The sequence below is a fragment of the Heteronotia binoei genome, chromosome 4 (assembly GCF_032191835.1).
Source record: "Heteronotia binoei isolate CCM8104 ecotype False Entrance Well chromosome 4, APGP_CSIRO_Hbin_v1, whole genome shotgun sequence".
Lineage (NCBI taxonomy): Eukaryota > Metazoa > Chordata > Lepidosauria > Squamata > Gekkonidae > Heteronotia > Heteronotia binoei.
In genome coordinates, this window is record NC_083226.1 from 81,386,782 (window position 1) to 81,408,210 (window position 21,429).

The 21,429-nt window shown below is 37.5% G+C and overlaps 1 protein-coding gene across 1 annotated transcript in view; it reads right to left on the bottom strand.

Annotated features, from left to right (window-relative positions):
* Window positions 1–21,429, bottom strand: part of CNTNAP4 (contactin associated protein family member 4) — a 456,846-nt gene that overhangs the window by 62,823 nt on the left and 372,594 nt on the right. Inside the window, exons 16-17 of the mRNA XM_060235480.1 lie at window positions 11,077–11,204; window positions 2,398–2,568 (exon numbers count right to left, since the gene is read on the bottom strand). Of these exons, the coding sequence (XP_060091463.1) occupies window positions 2,398–2,568; window positions 11,077–11,204 (299 nt within the window). The remainder of the gene's footprint in view (window positions 1–2,397; window positions 2,569–11,076; window positions 11,205–21,429) is intronic.

A 21,429-nucleotide genomic window follows, 5' to 3' on the forward strand; every position in this document is an offset into this window, starting at 1 on the left:
ACCCCAAGAAACTTTATAGCTCCGCCTTGCACATGGGGGCCGGGGCCTCCACAATGGCCTTGGTTTTGTCTGCCGTCAGGTGGATCCCTGCCGCGTCCACCGCAAACCCCAAGAACTCCACCCTCGGCACCCCGAGGGAACATTTTTCCCACTTGACTTTCAGTCCGGCTGCCTGGAAGCTGTGGAGCACCTCTCGCAGCCGGTTGCTGAACTCCTCCACGTCTGGTGCGGTGATCAGAACGTCGTCTCTGTAGCGATCACCATGCGGTACATCAGCTTGTGTTTCAAGGTATAACAATAGCTTAGATTTTTTTATTCTTTACAAAGAAGCTGTAGTTGTTTTCTAAGTCCGAATAAAGCCAGAATAGCTTTCTGAAATGAATCTTGACTTTTTAAAATGATTTAAACATGGAACTAGCTATGTTACTAGCACTAGTAAATGGTACTATCTTCCAATGTAACGTCATAACAAAAGTAGTGTAAGAATTGTTTATGTATTTGTATATTCATACAGTCAAAGTTTCACTGTTAACTTTCATAAGATTTTTCTCTAGATCTGCAACACTGTTGTATACTTATGTCTGCTTTGTTTGAGGGCGATGGGGCTTGTTCTCATTAAATTACATTAGTGTTATGGGAGGTTGATTCAGTTCTACAGGTCAGATTGATTAAGGAGTTAAATTGGTGGTGGCAGCTGAAGCACACTTTAAGTAAATCAGTGCTTGGACATAGTGCCTTTGAACAGCCTATTTTCTTATACTGATATTATTACAGATGTTATCGCAAAAGTGAGTTAACTGCTTTTGTCAAGCTGAACAAACATAGTCATAACACAACACAGCAGAGTCCCAGAATTGTGTTATACAAGACATATAATAAAAAGCGAAGTGGCAAATATTACCTGTTCGTGAAACACAAGTTGTTGTCTGAAATATTACAGTGAACACCTTAGAAAGAATGAGCAATTAGAGAATAGTCCTAAAATGATTTCCATGGGAGTAATCCCAACTGAATCGATCTGAGTAAGAGTCCAAGTAGATCAGTTTAGGTTGGCAGTGGAAATACTTTAATGCAGAGGACTGATTCATTAAAGTTGCATTTCCTTAATGATTGAGCCTTCCACTGGGACAATAACCTTCTCCCCAGTTTAAAATAGATTTGAGGGCTCCTTGCCCAGAAGAGGCTCAGAATTATTTTTTTAAGAATCTAGCCTTATCCAGAGTTTAATAGTTCAGAGTTTAATATTCCACAGGTTGCCACCATGGAAGATAACATGCAATTTAGATGTGACAACTAAGTTGCTTGGATTTCCCCTCTCCCATTTCTAAAATACTCAAGTAGCTTACTTACTCAGATATATTTTTCAGTTCCTGTTAGTACTGTTCATTTGCTGCGTCAGACTTGAATTTTGAACACTGACATTCCATAGGCTATCTTTACAACTTTCCATGTGGAAGTACTAGAAAACTCAATGTGCTATTGTTCTAGGTTTTGTGACTCTCTGAGGCTGTCTCTCCCTGTACATACCCCAAAGAGCCCCAAATGTGCTCTTCTAAACAGCACCATCGAGTAGTGCCTGGCCTAAAAGATGTCTGTATCACCTTGATAACGGCCAGGGGATTTTCAGTCCTGGCCCTGGCCTGGTGGAACATGCTCCCAACTGAGATCAGTGCCCTATGGAATCTGTTGCAATTCTGAAGGGCCTGAAAAATAGAACTGTTCTGCCAGGCCTTTGTTTGAGGCAGTGGATGTGAAAGAACATTGGCCTCCCCTGCCTCAGTTGTCCCAACTGCCCCAATTACTTAATGGTGCTATTCATATTTATATTCATTTATTGGTGCCAGGAGTGGTTTAGTTATTCTATCAGAATGATCTACCACCTTTCCCTGGCATGAACTCAGTGTACGCTGAAATGTAATTGACCACTAAGATGCCAGTTAGGTATTTTAAATTAGTCATTTAATTTTGTTGGAATTAATGTTTTAATGATTCCATGTTTTATGAAATTGTTTAATTGTTTGACATTATATAAGTCACTCTGACCCTGTTTGTGGGGTAGAGCAGGATATAAATATCAATCAATCAATCAATCAATAACTGTATCAAGTACTTTAATGTAAGCACCAGAGGCCAGACATGCAGACATCAGAGTCCAGGCAGATATTTCTCAGGTCCCTTGCATCCATCACAAGTGACTTGCAACCCAGAATCAGTTGCCTGTGCGAAGTAAAAAAATAATGTTTCTGACTCCTCAGTTGTGTTCTACTACTTTAATTTCCAGATCCACCCCCTTAATTCTGTAATTTTAGGAATCCTGTCATTATAAAATTATGCAGAATGAATAATACAAACACTTAAAACAAAAGGACAGAAAGATCTTAATTAAACAGGACTTACAGAGCAGTTCTATCCTTATGAAGTCTTTAATTCCCAGATTTTCTAGAAACACACCAGAGGAAGCTGTTGTCTTAAAGAAAAGTGACACATCTGCACTAAGTTCTCCATGAAAAGTGGGGAAATGAAGATATGACGCCTCAGTGTTGAAGGAGGCTGCATTCCAAAACTCTCCTAATCATAGACAGGGGGGAAAAAATTTTCACAATTGTTGTAAAGTGAAAAAATAAACTTTAATAATTACTAATAAGATTATAACTTCTCACCGATTCCCCACTAGCTTTGTCCCCGTCTCATGCTCCTCTTCTCCATGGCACTTCTGTCCGATTTCGCACAAGCTGCCGTGGGGCTGCGACTCACTCCACCTCTTTTCCCCGACAAGCAAGATCGCTGAAAACCAGTTTCTGTTTGCCATGGGAAAGAGGTAGGGTGAGTTGCAGCACCATGGCAGATTGTGCAAAATTGGATGGAAGCACCATTGAGAAGAGGAGCGTGAGACTGGGACAAGGCTAGTGAGGAATCAGTATCTATGTCACTCTGCTCTTAAAACCATGCATTGGGCTTACTCCTGATCTCCATTAGAACTGCAACGTGTATGAGGATAATCTGTGCATGTCTCCAGTCATTCCTTTAATTTTGATGGAGGAGACAGATTCGGTGTGCATTCCTGCAATGCTATCTTTGTTTATGCAATTATGCTACTGCATTGATACAGTTGTGAATATCACAGCTTCCTTTCTCCCATCCAAAATATTAGAATTAGGCCATCTGCTCCAATGATAAAGCTGTGTGCTTATCTATGCTATAAAACAGAGTTAATCACCTTGCAGATAGTCTATTTCCTATTCAGTAGACATCTAATATTAGTGAACACTGATTATTCTCATACATTTTAATAAAATTCAGCCCCAAGGAGGATATAGTTGACACCATGAACATTTAAACATACCTTTTCATTTCTGCTAAGTCCTTACAGTTATATCTGTCACTTTCATAAGCTCTGCTGCTTTCTAAATCAAATTAGCCACTTAGTACTTTCCAAAGAATCCAAATGCATTTTCCCCAGCTAATTCCATGATTTTCTTTAAAATTCAGCTTTCAGCATGAAACAGCAGTTTAAAGTAGTAGCTAAAGGCTGTCAACATCAGGTTTTACACGAGACCAAAACTGAACAATATTTAATAATAAAAAAAGAAGAAACCTCAATCATCCCCTTATGTTTACAAACCTTTAAAATTATAACTTTCTGGTATATGACTCCCAAAAAATTATCATACTTAAATAGAGAAGCATAACCATATTGTTGGAGAAAATGCAACAATATTGGTTCGTATATACACTGTTGGATAGAGTGCCTGAAAATCCAATCATTTTGGCATAAAGTTCTAAAAGACATCCAAAGAATAACCGGTCAAAAAAATTAACTTATCACATCGTTACTGTTAAATCTCTGAATGGAAGTAAAATCCTTTAATGTTATCCAAAAATGTATAATGCTACTCCTTTATGCAGCTAGAAAGACAATAGCTACTACATGTGAAAAAAATTCCATCTATCAATCTTTGGTATAAAAATATCTGGAATGCATATGTTATGGTTAAGCTAAATGATTAGATGAAATCAGTATCCAACGAAGATTAGTCTGACTTTATTGCAACATGGTTTCCAATATTAGAACATTTGTATGATTGTTCTGAGATTCCAGATGTCCTTAGTATGTTTCATCTCTATTGAAACTTTCTGTTTTATATATGGTTTGTATATCCATGTGACGTATTCCTTAATTTATTACTTTGTGTTTCCTTAAGTCTCTAATTTAAATATGTACCATAAGAATTATGAGATATTTTGTATTTTGATTTAAAAATTAAACAAAAATATGTTGTTTTTTTAAAAAAAGAAGAAACAATCACAGCAGAAGAAAACAAACACAGCTTGCATGCCCCCATATGGATTTAGGGCTCCATTTTTCTCACTTTGTTTTCAAAAATCCATCTACCACTTCATACTGCTAGAGTGGTTCTATACATTATGATTGTTGTATATTCCTTTACTACACTATTGTTTCTCAAAAAGTAGATGCCATGCCTTCATATACCTTTTTCTTTAAACACCCATGCAGCTAACAGCTAACAAATACTGCTCCAAAAACTGTATATGTGTACAGTATGGCAAAGCTGAGAAGATAGTTTGCAAACACAGATTGCAGGTAGCTTTATTGGTGTTATTTACTAACATTCTGCATGTAAATTATTAAGAATGAAACAACTGATAAGATCTTGCCCATTTTTTAGTTATCAATATATTAAATGCTACCAATCCTTCTTTTATAAATAGGATACAAAGAGGATTCTTTCGTCTCAAGCAGAATTTTTGTCTGAAAAAAAAAAAGCGCTGAAGATTCTGTCCTCTTACCTGCAGTGGAAGGTTGTCTTAAATTGTGCACCTGACAACTATACAAAGTTTACATCAACTTTTCCAGCAATTCTGATTACTATAAATTACAGCTAAAAATACTCTATGGTTTACAAACTAGAATAAGTTTCTTACAGAAATATATTCCTATCCAGGCTATGCACATGTTCTCATACTACACAGTGAGAAATTCTTTTATCTCTTTAGCAATGGGTAACATTTGGGCTGATTCTGCACTCACCTTGGTCCGGGGCAGGCTTCCGTTTTCGCGCAGAGCAAGCAAGCAATTTCGTACCAGTAGCTCCACACTGCCATTTTGTGCGGGGCAAACCCGCGATTTGCCCCACCACAGTGTAAACCTGTTTTTTCAGGTTTACACTGCGGCATGGCAAATTGCGGGTTTGCCCCATGCAAAATGGCAGCGTGGAGCAACTGGTGCAAAATCGCCAGCTTGCTCTGTGCAGAAACAGAAGCCTGCCCCAGACCAGGGTGAGTGTGAAATCAGCCTTGGTTTACTCAATATCCCTACGTAAGAGTCCTGATCAATAGAGTGTATGTAAACCTCTCCATTTTGTATCAGTCACATATTTTAAAAATGTCTCAGGCTGGAAGCAGGCAATAATTTTTAAGAGAGTAGAAAGAGGTAAGATAGTTGAACTGCTGTCTATGGTGACCATTTTTAATTCTTATGTCTCACTATGCTGTCTGGTCAAACCAACTTTAAAGGCTTTCAATGGGTCAAATGGGGTGTGTTTCTTCCTATAGCTGCTGTTGAATTTTTAACTGTGGAATGTATAGCATTGCAACTGGATCACACTGGTGATAGCTCTGTGGCTGCTGGGATCATAAGACCATAGGATAAATCTGTCTACCCAGAAAGGATATATGACAACTAGGGGTGAATTGAAGTAGTGTAGGATAATTCTGAGATTACAGTGTAGATTATTCCAACGAAATTGGATCCCTTTATACTGTTTCATAGATTAGATGGATTCAGTGGTACTTTTATCGTGAGAAATAAGAATTTTCCTCTAATAGGATGAATTATTATCCAGTTGTTCACTTAGCAAAAGGAAATCACTGGTTCAACTTTCATTTTAAGAACCTATATTTATAATAAAATGTGCTCCCAAACTTCCATAGAGGGCCAACATTTTTGTCTGTTGTTTGTATGAAAAATATTATTTAAGAGTCCGGTACAAGGTGCTGGTTATCACCTTTAAAGCCCTATATTGCTTGGGACCTGTCTACCTGAAGGACCGTCTTTCCCCGCACGTTCCCCAGAGAGTACTGAGGTCGGGAAAACAAAATCTCCTTACTATCCCTGGGCCGAAGGAAGCCCGTTTGAAATCCACCAGAGAAAGGGCTTTCTCTGTTATGGCCCCTACATGGTGGAATCAGCTGCCGGAAGAGGTGAGGGCCCTGCGGGACCTTGTACAGTTCCGCAGGGCCTGTAAGACGACCCTCTTCCGGCTAGCCTATACCTAGCTTGAGAATTTTAATGTAACTTGCCGGACTTCTTTTATATATAGTTGAAATATTTATTAATATTTATTGATAACCATGGTTTTATCTGTTTTAAATGCTGATCCCTTTATATGTTTAAATACTGTAATTTTGTTGGATCTATCACTGGAAGCCGCCCTGAGCCACTTGTGGGAAGGGCGGGATATAAATCCCAAATAAATAAATAAAATAAATAAATAAGACAGTTAGATTTTACTTTCTTATGAAAAAGAATGCAAGCAAGGAAGTCCAATTTACTATAAATAGCATTACACCCATGTCTAAACCAATAAGAAATAATTTGCCATTTATATGCAACAAAACCATTTGCTTTCATTTTTTCAAAGGCTCAGTAGAAAAAGAACATTAATTAACTCATATTTTTTTCTTGACAATTTGGATATAAAATGGAAACAGAAAAAGATACAAAGGAAACATGAGTCAGAGAAATTAGTGTTTCTGAATGGTGTCCAATCCTTTACAAAGAAGTGTTTCATTACAACCTCATATCTGTAAAAAGGCATTATGGTACTCTATTGTTTGAATCACAACACAAATTTGTTTGTTTCTCATTTGCAAAAGTGTTATTATAAATACCATCGTGTAATTAATCATAAACTTTCTACATGTGCAACTCCAAAGGGGATAAAAATGATGGTGACAGTGAATAAACGGAACAGCACAGCTTATTTTGGAAAAAAAGCTGCAGTCTTTAGATTGCAGATCAACAGGCAAACTATTACTGGCAGATCATTTAGCCAAAAGAGTGAAATCATACATAATGTTATGCTGTTAAAGATCATGAAAAGATCATAATTTCTAAGTTCTGTTTCCCGAGATCATACAGTTGTCATCTATAATAGTAAATAAATTCTTCTGTTCCACACTTTGTCCATTTTCCTATATGTAAACTGAACATTATTTACTTCTGATGAGGATGATGTAAACTACCTACAGCAGCACCCATAGAATCCTAAAAAAAGGGAAGGTTTTGTTTTTGAGTTCAATATGATTTGGCTATATAATATAGTGGGTTCCATACAATGATGAGGCAAGGTGGTAATGCAACATCAGCTCTTTATTGATTCAGCATACTCAAGGCTAAGCATAAGACTGCTGAACTGGGCCAATGGGACCAACTATATACACACCTGTGTTACTGCGCAAATGTTTGATTGGTCTATTCAAACCAGTAGGGGGGCCATGATTGGTTTAGGATCCTGCTGCCCATTGTTCCCAAGTCCCCAAGCTCTGGCCATCAGGCTCCAATGAGCCAGGCAGGAAAACCCAACTCAGTTCTCACTTGAATCCACATGCGTTACAGGCTATAATCCAAGAACACTAACTATTGCAATTATTGGATATTTCAATGCTGCAAAATTATCAGAGTTTATTTAAATTTGTCTGAAGAATTTTAATTGTGCTTTTGGCTTCCTCCAAAGCTGACATCACAGCCCTAGTTTTGATCTTCTCTTCTGAAATTTCCCCCACTAATCAGTTCAGGATGGCAAGGTGGGGCACTCACATGAAATTAGGCAGCAGCAATTTGAATAAAAGCAAGGGGGAAAGGGCAGAATAAGCTTGCCAGAGGTTCCCCCCTCCTTCATAAAATGTATTGTAGAAGGAAGGAAAACAGTATGGTATAGCCTAAACTTATCAGTTCTTAGAAGCTAAGCAAGGTTGGTAGTACTTTGAAGGGAGACTGCCAAGAAAGACTCTGTAGAGAAAGGCAATGACAAGCCACCTGTGCTTCCCATGTGCCTTGGAAGTCTCTTGTTAGGATCACCAGAAATCAGCTGCAACTTGGTAGCACTTTATGCATGCATAAATACATACATTGACAAGTAAGATGTCAAATGTGTACAAAGACTGGCTATTTTAATATTCTGTACTTTTTCCCATACTGCTTCATCCTTAGTAGTAATCAAGAACAGAAAAACAGGTATAATGCAGAAATATATTTTTCACATTCTCAAGGCTGGTTTGGGGGTGGGGGGTGGGGAAGGCATATAGAAGACACTTGTAAGAATGCACACAACATACACAAGTGACCAGAATTCAGTGAAAGCAAGAAAGAATTCCAGGTTTTAGTAATTAGAAGCTTCATGTTTGAAACAGACTATTCAACTTAAAAAAATTGTAGGTGCTATGAAAGTTTTATCTTAATTTATTTTTAATTTTTAAGCTAAATGCAATCCCAGCCCATATTCTGTGAAGGACATTTTGTTCCTCAATTAAAAGGTAAACACCAAGGCATTGTTGGGAGCAGAATGGCTACAAGATACCTCATAGGCCCTTCCCTATGGCAAAAGTCTATTTAGAACCATTCCACCTTTCACAGAAAAACATTTTCTTAGCTTTTTTCTCACCCTTCCATCTTGAAAACGGGATCAGATGGTCATTTCAGGCTCAGCAGAAATATTTGGGATTCCTGTCAAACTGGCCAAGAGTTTCTTCTGCTCCATATTGCCTTACCAATGTCTGGTAGAACAAATTAGGCCTTGTTTCAATATTTATTTATTTATTTAATTGAATTTATATCCTGTCCTTCCTAGGAGTAGGCTCAGGGTGGGTTACTTCATATTTCCATGTTAAAAGATCCCAAAAAAATTCAGCAACAGTAGTTTATGCCTCAACAGATACAGTTACAGTTGATCATTTGGGCCCTGGGGTAAGGTCTAGATTTGACAATAATAGCATATGTTTTAATAAAATGTAAAATTAAAACATTATATATAGAACTATTTAGCTTTTCTGTTTTCACTAAATAGCTATTTTGTTATATAAACATACAGAAGCTGTTTATTGCAGTTAAGAGATTTCATTTCCAAATCATTTAATGGAACCGTCAATACATATGCTTTCACTCGGCTTAAATAATTATAATAAGGATTTATGTATGTAAAAAAATAACAAATATGGGTTATATGAGGATATATTCTTTTTAGTATAATGTAAAGCTGCTGACAGAAGAAAAAAATTCTGATTTGCAGTTAAATTAGGGTCAGGAGAAAAAAAAATAGGATCAGGAGTCCAGCCGCCTCTTTCAGGTATGCAAACAAGCACATGGCAAGGGCTGCCTTCTACAGACCTTAGTTAAGAGTTCTGTCTACTCAGCTGAATCCATACCAAGAAAAGGGCTCCTCTTTGCTCCCAGAAGTTTTATCATCTCTCTCATCCTGCTCAGCAGGTCAGGTCAAAGAAGCTTTTCCTGAAATCTCCAAGAAAGTTTTCCCCCTAAAGTCTTTATAGCACTTAATCATATCAAATCTCTGTTCCTTGCTAGCTTTCACCTGTCTTGCTGGAGATGGGAAGAGCTGGACCATCTTATCAGTTGCAGCATTTCTAAAAGGGTGGCTGAGGTGAGGCTGGAAAGCAATTGAATTGACTTCACACCTCCAGCCTGCTATCAATAAAGAGAGAATAATATTTTTAAAATGCCAGATGCAAATTTTGTTCAGTTCAAACCTAAAAAAAAAATGCATATCTTCACTCAGGACAAAAAAAAATGAAGTGGGTATTTTAAATTGCCTTCTAAATTAAGGTGCTGTGGCCTCAATGATCCATGCTATTGTCACTTGGTTACTCTAACTTAAAGCACTCTGGCTACCCTTGAAAATAACTTGGAAACCTCAATTAGTATAAAACAAGCAGGGACTAACAGATATTAAGGTTTGAAGTGATTGCCTAGCAACTGAGAGGGTATTCATTTCTTAAAGTTACAGGTGCTGCTACTATTTTGTTCTGCTTTGTTTTCTATTTCAGAGTTTTCTGCAAGTCTTTCTCCATTTTGTAGAAATATCTGTTTTGTTTGTTCATAGTTCAAATCTCTGAATTTAATATGGGGCCATGTCAACAAATTGCCCATCATGTAACACTAATCTTAATACAGTTGTATTGGTTGCTTGTTGGTAGTTACATTCAGGGCTTTTTTTTTTAGCAGGAACGCACAGGAATGCAGTTCTGGCTGGCTGGGTGGCAGTTCCGGTTGGCTTGGTGTCAGGGGGTGTGGCCTAATATGCAAATGAATCCCTGCTGGGCTTTTTCTACAAAAAAAGCCCTGGTTAGATTAATTTTAAGATGCTGATTCTTACCATTACGACTTTTATAACCTGAGGCTCACATGTCTAAATGATTAATTCTCCTGGTATAAACCCTTCTACCAACTTTGCTTCCCAACCACTCTTAATTTGTTCAAAGAATCATCCCTTTTGCAAATTAATTATGGACTTTTATGGCAATTGCTCAAGGTTCTGCAATAAGTTACTAAAAGAGGTAAGGTAAACAACTCTCTGTACTGATTTTTACCATGCACCATAAAATAGCACTACTTCCAAGAGTTTTAAAAACAAAACCTATGTTGTAATTGTGGAATAGGGGGCAGTTTGCTTTTGGTAAGACTATGATGTATCATATGTAGGTGTTTTCTTGATTTTTAAATGTTATTTTGTAAGTTTTAATTTCTGATATGATTTTGGCACATTTTGTATGCTACTGTCCTTATTTTTTTAAAGAGGAAAGATGGGATAGAAATATTTTAATTAAATGATAAATACAGCAAATATGTTTTCTTGTGCTATTCACACCACAGATGAAACAAATGCAAAAAAAGCACTTTTAGTGTAATTGATTTTTTTTTTAAAAAAAATCCTTTGACCTGAAAAACTCTGGCTCAAATTAAGCCCTGAAGGTTCCATATTAACCATATTTCCATGAACAGTTTATGGCAGATGACACAATTGATAAAACTGAATTGCTTACTGTCACCCCTGCAAAGCAAAGGTCCAAGTTTGTACTCTGCTTCAGAATTTGGTCGGTGAGTATCTGTGATGACAAGTTCTGTTACTGGAAGGTGGTCTTTATATGAAAGTAGTCCTGTGTCATTAGTCCTAAAATGTGCAAACAAAGAAATTTTCAAATAATGCTTTATATGCTACACTTTTCTTCAGCAGAAACAAGAACAGGTGCATTCTAAAGAGTAGTACACACAAATATTTATGCAAGTGGCATCACATTTACAGTACTGAAAACCTGTTTCTTACCAGCATGAAAATACATTATGTGTTAAAATAAAACTGCAGCAGCTAGGTTTCAAATTGCACTCAGTTTAGCTAAGTATGAAATTTTATACAGTATTAGAAAACTAATGATCTTCTTAAAATGGGTTAGAGTATTTGTCCATTAGAAATTATGACTTGCTGAGAAAGCTGTCCATGACTAGGAAGAAGGTTTGATTTATAATTGAGAGTTTCATGTCCTCAGTTCCATGTTCACATCTCCCATTGTTATTTTTTACTTCAGTTACCAGCAGTGTCCCCTCTAAGCTGAGTTAGTATGAGCTAGCTCAGCTTTTTAACCTCCAGCTCACACATTTTTGTCTCAGCTAAGGTTGCCCCAGAGCAACCTAATTTATGCAGTAGCCAAATCACTTGCTCACAACTTTAATGCCAGTGGCTCATGAAGCAGAATTTTTGCTCACAAGACACCACAGATTAGAGCGGCATGGGTTACCAGGTATGTCAGTATCTCATTTGTATTAGGACCATAGCATGAGCAGTGGGGGGGTCCATAGCTAACCAGTATTTTCACCATTGGAATAACATTGAATATTGGGACTTGTATGTTTGCCTAATCAGAAAAAAAATAGCATTTGTCCAGTGTTGTTCTAGATATTGGGTTTGGGTTTTTTTGCATGGGGGGGAGCAAAATGTGATGCTTGACAGTGTGAGAAAGCAACATTACAGGAAATCACAGCATGATGAATGCCCCTTCAAGTGCTTGGTCAGGTCTGATTTATGTGTGCAATCATTCAGTTGATAAAGACTTAGTAGACTTTCCTTTACAATACCATATTTATAAATATGTAATTTCAAGATAATTTTATTTTGTTTAGCTTTAGCCTTAGTAATAAGATTGATATTGGATAAAATAGCACACCCTAAAATTTAAGAGAGGTCTCCAGTTTGAGAATTGGATGGCATGAAGTGCATTACATCTCTCAAATGGAGAGGATCAGCCAGTGCCTATATTGTAGCAGGACATAGTGTTCAAAAGGAGACTGAAACTGGAAAGGACAGCCATGAGGGGAAAAGATCCTTAAGTTTAAGGATGTGTCATTGGTGACCAAGATCAAGATAATTCATGACATAGTATTCCCCATTCCTATGTATAAGTGTGAAAACTGGGCAATGAAGAAAGCTAACAGGAAGAAAGTTGATTTATTTGAAATGTGGTGGTGGAGGAGAATTTTGGACTGCCAAAACAACAAATAAGCTGGTTCTAGTTCAAATCAATCCTGAATTCTCCCAAGAAGTTAAAATGATTAAATGGAGTCTATTGTACTTGGTCACATAATGAGAACACGAGTCATTGGAAGAGACAACAATGCTAGAAAAAGTTGAAGGAAAAGAGGAAGACCCAACATGAGATGGATTTACTCAATAAAAGAAACCATGGCCCTCAGTCTGCAAGACCTGAGCAAGGCTTTTAATGACAGGCTGTTTTGGAAGTCATTAATTTATAGGGTTGCCATAAATCATGTGACTTGATGGCACTTAACACACACATAGTGTATCAATGTTCCCTCTAAGCTGAGTTAGCTCAGGAAAAGTGGCCCCATAGTAAACTAATTTATGCAGTAAATCACAACTTCAATATCAGTAGCTCACAAAGCACAAGATTCAACAGCTTAGAGGGAGTATTGTCTGTCACTAATAAATGATAACAACAACAATAATATGGTGTTGTGTATAGTATAGCCAGGAGATCCTAAGATGTCTGACAGCCAGGAGACCCAGTTTGGTGTAGTGGTTAAATGTGCAGACTCTTATCTGGGAAAACTGGGTTTGATTCCCCACTCCTCCACTTGCACCTGCTAGCATGGCCTTGGGTCAGCCATAGCTCTGGCAGAAGATGTCCTTGAAAGGGCAGCTGCTGTGAGAGCCCTCTCCAGCTCCACCCACCTCACAGGGTGTCTGTTGTGGGGGAAGAAGGTAAAGGAGATTGTGAGCTGCTCTGAGACTCTTCGGATATAAATTCAATCATCATCTCTTTTAGCATTATGCACCACTAGGCAGTGAGCTAGACTTATTTTTGAAAGATCTGTGAGCTGTGTGAGTCAGAGGCTAAAATACTGTGAGCTAAGTCACGCTAACTCAGCTTAGAGGGAACGTTGTGTTCAGAACATTTTGTCTGAGCTGCTGGAAAGCACTTTTGAAAAGGCTGACACAAACCTTTTCAGATGCTGGGTTTGTTGCTAAAAAGTGGAACATTGTGTTCCAAAACAGGTTGCTGAATAGTAAGCATTTAATTTTTTTTTTTAGGTAAGATTGACAATTTATTAGAGGGAATTAATAACAGAATAATTACTAACAGAGATGGCATCAGGGTTCAAGGAGGCTCAAAGAAAAAAAGAGAATTGAGAAGGTAGAGCTACAACCCCATCGCCTAGACTTACACACGGCCCAGGGAAGTTTACTGCTGCAGTTATGCAGGGAGATATGAAAGAAATGCAAAATGCTCTCCTGACAGCTATAGCACAACTGACTGGCAAGGTAGACAATATAAGAGTGCATATAACAGAAATCCGAGAAGAACTCCAAGAGAATAGAAAACAAACAGCAGAGATCAACAAAGCACTGAAGGTCTTAGATGCACAAGTAATGGATAATACCCCAAAAGTGGAGCAGATGGAAAAAGACCAGAAAACATATGAAAGTAGATTTCTTCAACTGGAAATGGACAGAGCAGCCTACATGCTGAGGTTTCAAAATGTTCCAGAAGAAAAATCTGAGGATTTTCAGAAAATATTAAGTGAAGCTCTTGCAGAAATCTTACAAGTGACACCAGAGAAAATGGATGAAGAGATTGATCAAGTTAAACATGTACAATCAAGCTTTACCAGGAGGAATGAACTGCCTAGCGAAATACATTTGAATCTTTCAAAGAAGAAGGCTAGAAACAATATTCTGAGGCAAACAAGAGATAAGCAGATGGTGATAGCAGGAAATAAGGTGAATATCCTGAAAGAGGTGCTGTGGCCAGTCAGACAGAAAAGAAGAGAATATCAAGCTCTGACTAATTTTTTAAGAGAAAGAAATACCATATACGTAGTTAATGCCAGAAGGTCTACTTTTTACATATGAAGAAAAAAAGATACCAGATTAATTCTATCTTCAAAGTTGAAAACTGCCTGGAGAAATTTGAGAGGAAAAAGGAGAGGAGAGAGAAAGATGAAGAAGAGGAAATCTCAGATGAAGAGGATTCAAGTGGAGCAAAAAATATCCAGCAGAACTGCAGACCAAAAAAGATTTTAAAAGATAGTGAAAAGAAAAATCCATAATGGCATCAATAGCTTCTTCTATCAATGTAAATGGACTTAGCTCTCCTATAAAAAGGAGAAAGACTTTCAAGTACTTAACAAAATTGGAAACCAACATAATTTGTTTACAAGAAACACATATTGTGACAAAGGATCAACATCTTTTGAAAAATAAAAAAAAACTGGGTAATCTATTTGTAGCAACAGACCCAAACAGAAAGAAAAGGGGTTTGGCAATTTATATAAAGGACAAATTTAATCCACAACGATGGTTGGCTTCAGAAGCTGGAAGAATTTTTTAGTGGAAATTACTGTGGAAAGTAAAAAAAAAATTACTAGCAAATATCTATGCACTGAATGACTATCAAGAAAAATTCTTCAGTGATTTACATCTCAAACTAGCCAACTTAAAGAGTGTCCAGGATATTGACTAATAGGAGATTCTAATGCAGTTTTTGATAGACAGCTAGAAAAAAAATCACACAAGTACACTAAAACTAAAGGCTTGCAACTACCAACAAGTTTTTTTTTTAAATTAGCAGAGGAATTGAACTTAGCAGATGCGTGGAGAACAAGATATCCAAAATCAAGAAACTTTACGTATTACTCTTTTAGCCATCAGTCATGGTCAAGAATTGATATGTGCTGGCTCTCTACTGGTTTGATGAAAAATCTAGTTGAGACTGAAATTCAGCCAAGGGTGATATCAGATCATAATCCAGTAACTATAAAAATTAAGGGAGCTCAAGTGAGAAGAAGTTGGAAGCTAAATACTCAAATCTTTAAAGATAAAAACTTCCTCCAAGAAGCAAAGATAGAACTGGATTTTTTTAAAAAAAAAAAAACAAACACCAGAATATAACTCAAGATGTGAAGATTCAAGTGGCATGGAACGCAATCAAAGAATATTTTAGGGGGCTGGCAATCAGATTTAATGCCAAGATAAAGAAAGAAAGAGCGGAAACCTTCCAAAAACTAATGACACAAGCAGAAAAAGCGGGACAGAACTTAAAAATACACCCTACAAAACAAGAGTTTCAAAATAAAATTAAAAAAATACATCAACTTAATCTATTACTTGTAGAAGAAGTGGAGAAAAAATTAAGATTTGCCAGACAAAACTATTTTGAACATGCCAACAAACCAGGAAGATGGCTGCAATATAGATTGAGAAAAGAGAGTGTCAAAAGAATAACGCTACTGAGGGGTGAAAATAATCAAAGGAAATTTCAAAGACAAGAGATACATCAAATTGTGGAACAATTATATAAAAAGCTATATGATACCAAATAAGTTCAAAAGGAAGAATTAGAAGAATATCTCAAACAGATTAATCTTAATATATTTAAAGATGAACAACAAAAAAATGCTGAATGAACCAATAATGATAAGAGAAGTGAGGGAGGCAATAACATTCAAAAAAAAAATGATAAATCACCTGGTCCAGACAGTCTCCCAGCAGAATTTTATAAAGCCTTTGAGGATTGTTTACTGACATCTTTTAAATATCTTATGGAAATGATTCAAAAAGAAGTTGAAATACCAAACTCATGGAAAGAAGCTACAATAGCTTTAATTCCAAAAGAGGGTGCAGATTTGAAAGACATAAAATTTTTTAGGCCAATCTCCCTCTTGAATGCGGGCTATAAAATCTTTGCCTCAATATTGGCACAACATTTGAAGAAAGTTCTGTCGGCCACTATACATCAGGATCAGGCAGGATTCCTTCCTAGGAGATACTTAAAAGACAATGTTAGAACAATATGTAATACAATAGAATATTATGAGAATCATCCAGGGAAACAATTGGCGTTAAATTGTTTGGCGTTAAATTGATAATGTTCGTTGGCAATTCATGTTACAACAACTGAAGGGCATGGAATGTGGGTAGAATTTTCAGATACAAATGATACAATTGATATTCTCTTGCAAAGGTGATGGTGAATGGCGAACTATCAGAAGCGGTTACTATACAAAAAGGTACAAGGCAAGAGTGTCCATTATCACCACTTCTTTTTATTTTATGTTTAGAGATACTGAACAATCAAATAAGAGAAGATTCAAATATCAAGGGGGCAATGATCAAGGGTGAACAATACAACTTGACGGTGTTTGCAGATGATTTGGTTTTTGTATTAGAGCAACCACTGGATTCAATTAACTTTTTAACAAACAAGATTAATCAATTTAACCATTGGGCAGAATTGAAGATAAACTATGGCAAAATGAATTTTTTGGCTAAGAATATGACAACTGAACAAATCTTCTTCAACAAAAATCAGGATTCCTATATGAGATGAAAGTGAAATATCTGGGCATTTGCATTTCAAATAAATGTGGCAATCTAAAAATGGATAATGATGATAAATTGCTTAAAGAGATTAAAAAGGATTTGGAAAAATGGCACAATTTGAACATATCACTAATGGAAAGAATAGCCTTGATAAACATAAATATCTTGCTAAGATTGCTATTTTTTACTCCAAGCAATCCTGGTGCTCTTAACCAATGTTTTTTTTTTCAAGAGTTGAATAAAATCGTCTCTGCGTACATTTGGCAGGAAAAAAACCCCATGAATTAAAAGCATTACAAGACTCCAAAATAAGAGAGGCCTGGGTCTTCCAGATTGGCAATTGTATTATAGAGCCTTTGTACTGTCTTGGGTGAGAGACTGGGTACTATTAAAGGATAGGAGACAGCTATTGTTAGAGGGACATGAACTTACTTTGGCATGCATACCTATGATATCAAAGACTAGAAGGACATTCTTACTTTAAAAACCACTGGTTCCAGAAATCCTTGTATCATACATGGACATGGTTAAAACCAAGAATTTATCAAGAAAATTCCAAGATGGGTGTTGCCAGCTGAAATGTTTACACCGCCAAATCTTATAAAACCAAACCAGAATTATAAATATGAAGAACTGTTGAAACAAGATAACCATTTGAAGTCAAAGGAAGAACTAGAGGACATGGATATTAAAATGAGTTTGTGGTTGAGAACACAAATAGAGTCCAGATATGCCAAAGACAAGATAATAGGTTTCAACACGGAACAATACCCATTTAATAAAAAAAAAATTGGGCCCTCAGGAGAAACTGATCTCGAAATTATATTCATAGCTATTACAGATGAAGATGCAAGATGAGATCGTAAATGATTCTATGGTTCAATGGGCTACGAATGTAGGTAGTAATATTATGTTAGATGAATGGGAGATGCTATGGAAATCTAATATTAAACTTACTAAGTCAATAGGTTTTAAGGAAAACTTATATATGTTTTATAGATGGTATGTAACTCCTCAGAAACTCTCTAAAATGTATTCTAATATGTCTAATAAGTGCTGGAAGTGAACAAGACATGTTGAGTCATTTTATCATATGTGTTGGACCTGCGAGCTGGTGAAAGACAATTGGAAGATGGTGCATGAAGTATTACAGAAAATTCTGAAGACACAGATTCAGTTTAAACCAGAACTATTTTTATTGAACATATATCCTAGTGATTACAGGAAAGAGACAAGACATTTAATGGCAAATATTAATACAGCAGCTAGAATTTTACTCGCACAGAAGTGGAAGCTCCAGGAAATCCCTACAAGATTGGACTTGGTGGGGAAAATATTGGAAATGGCGGAGATGGACTACTTATCCCAGTTGCTTGCTGGGAAATCTAAGGAAGAAGCAAGAAAATATTGGGAGAAACTATAGGTGTGGTTAGATATTTAAGACCTAAGATTTACTTAAGATTTACTGGTGTGAACTTTCACTTTTATCTTTTACTATGTATATTACATATATGAAATATATACAATAGAAGTAGAATTGAAAATAGACAGTTTAAGTGAAGAATTACAATTGTTATAAGATTTTATGCTAATTATAGTGATAGGATGTGAAGTATGTAACAATATGTTAAAAACATTTTATTTTAACGATTCACTGTAATGCAGAAAGGATTATAATCGTATTGTCAGTTGTATTATTACTTTTCTATTTCCACTTTCCATTCCCTTTCTTTTTATCTGAAAACAAGGTCCAGCCACTTCCCAGCCAAGCCGGCATCGCCGGCGTTTAGGCTGGGGGCCGTCTTTGCCTGCTCGGAAGGAGGGAGCGGATGATTGACAGCCCTGGTGCATCGGGGTGCTTCTTCTGGGTGCGGCGTCGAGGCTATATAAGCACCGACCCCGCCCAGAAGTACGCAATTTGTTTCTGGCTCTCTGCCCGCCCGCCCTCCCCTCCCCTTTTGGCAGTACAGGTTTTCACCGGTCGCCTTATTAGGGGCCAGGTAGGAATTTTTTCATCTTCACAGAATTGGCCCATGTGGAGTTGTTTTTTGCCTACCTTGTAATGCCTTGCAGTGTTAGGGTTTTTAGTATGAGTTTTGTTCGGTCGCAGGCTGGAGGATGTATTGGCCACAGTGTTTTCAGGGGAGCACCTATGGCTTAGCACCAGATGTGCGGGTGGTCTGTATGAACCGCAGATGGGCTGTACGGCTCAGTGTGGGGAATGCAGATCACGGATAAGCCTCACCTGGGCGGATCTTTCCATGGGGGATTGATGCTAGCCCAGGTGGAGAATGGCTTGGGGCCTGGCTGCTCAGCAACAGCCCGAATACGGGGGGCTTGTGCTGGGGACAGGGTGGCTAGCCCTCCTAGGACAAGGCGGGGTCAGGGGGTGACCCCAGGGCTTGTCCTTCCAGGCCTTATCCCTGCCAGTTATAGGTTTGATAAGTTTGTTTCAATAAAGCAGTCTAGTTTTTATACCCAACATACTGTGTCAGCCTCTTCATTCCGACTGGGGGGGCAAATAAAACTTTTCAAACTGGAACAGCACTTGGGGGCATTATTTGGGAGCTCTGTCTTTAAAATGGTAGTGCATCCCCAGTATGACCTTGGGGACACTCATCTTGTCTAGTTTGACCTTGAGTGTGAATTGCTCATGCTACTTTCTATTTTGATCTATCCTTTTCTCTGGATCATCCATCTGCAAAACTTACCATTGGCACTGTCAGCACACTGAATGTTTCTGCTCACAGTTCCCTGTGAAGCTCTATGTAATACAAAGCTGTGTCCAATTTCAACAGAATGCTGTGTTTATGTTTTCCCATCCTTTTCTCCTCCTCTCCTCACAATTTGATGTCTATTTTAAAGCTAATGGTACTGATGAAAAAGGATGTGAATACAAATTTCTCTCTGCGTCATGTTCCTTACCCAACTGCCAGAAACTCATCACAAGTGCTGGATGTTGACAATGCTTTCTTCATTCCAGTCTTTTGGATGAAGATTGTTTTGCTTTAGAACATATGTATAGTACAGAGATATTCCTATTATTGGTACTATTAGAGTTCCAATGCATATTTGTGTGCCTAATCAAACCTTTTCTGACATAACTATTCAAGATTTTCCACTGCTACAGAGAACAATATGAAACTAAATGATGACTTGACAACAAATGTATCCTTTAACAAACAATATATTGAGGACAAATATTTCAAAGATGTGTTCATAAACTTCCAGATTCATACAAGCAAAATAAAGCATCTTGCTATAGAATGTTCAACTCTTAAAATGACTATTTAAATAGGGATTAAAATAAGGATTGAGAAGCTTAATTTTAAATAATTTACCTTAAAGGTGGTGACATTTTGCAAGAAGAAAAAGAAAATATAATTTTTGTGATATTCGGATAACCATTTATTTAATGAATTAATTCATTAAATTTTTATCCTGCCCGCCCCTGCAAACAGGATTACACTTATAAATATATAAATATAACAGTTTTAAAATTAAAACATATTACAGTAAAATACAGTTCATATAACCATAACATAAACTACAAGCTGGCTTCAATGTGGTTAAAGTACTCTAAAAAAAATCCCCTTTGTATGTGTGCTTAGATAATTCTTATTTTTTAACAAGTGGCACACCTCTCACCAGTCACAGCATAAAGGTGATACCTTCAGTAGCACTGATAGATGGAACAGGTGGGTGAAGCAGGGCCCCCAGTATAATTTGGTATCCGTCACCTGAACCAAAGGCCTGCTGCTACATCTCCATTTTGCAGGCCCTGAAAAATTGTAATAAGTTCCGCAGAAGCCTGCTATTACTTGAGAGACTGTTTCACCAGGCCAGAACCAGAGCTTGGGCCAGCGATCACCAGCAGATGTTTGTCTGAAGAATGCAAGGCTCTTTGGGAGACATAATGGGAGACAGGCCTGCAGGTATGTTGGTTCCAGATCACACAGGGCTTTAATGTTAGTATCATAACCTTGAACTTGATCTTTGGTACACAACTGGAAGCCAATGCAGCTGGCAGAGCACTGGTTGTATATGTGCTCATACAGACATTCCAGTAAGAATATGCACAGCTACATTTTGAATCAGCTGAAGTTTTCAGGTCAGTCTCAAAGGCAGCCCTGTGTAGAGTGAGTTACAGTAATCCAGCCTAGAGGTGACCATTGCATAGAACAGGGGTGGCCAACGGTAACTCTCCAGATGTTTTTTTGCCTATAATTGGCCATGCTGGCTGGGGCTGATGGGAGTTGTAGAAAAAAAATCTGGAGAGCTACCGTTGGCCACCCTGGCATAGAACATTGTGGCTAAGTCATGAGGGAAGAGACAGGGAACCAGTTGCCTGACCAGCCGAAGATGATAAAAAGCTGATCTGGCACCATTCATGACCTGGGTCTCTATTGAAAGTGAGGCACCCAGACTTCTCACCTTCATTGCTGGTGTTAGCAACATCCCATCAAGGGTGGGGAGCTGGATCCCTGATTTCACACACACA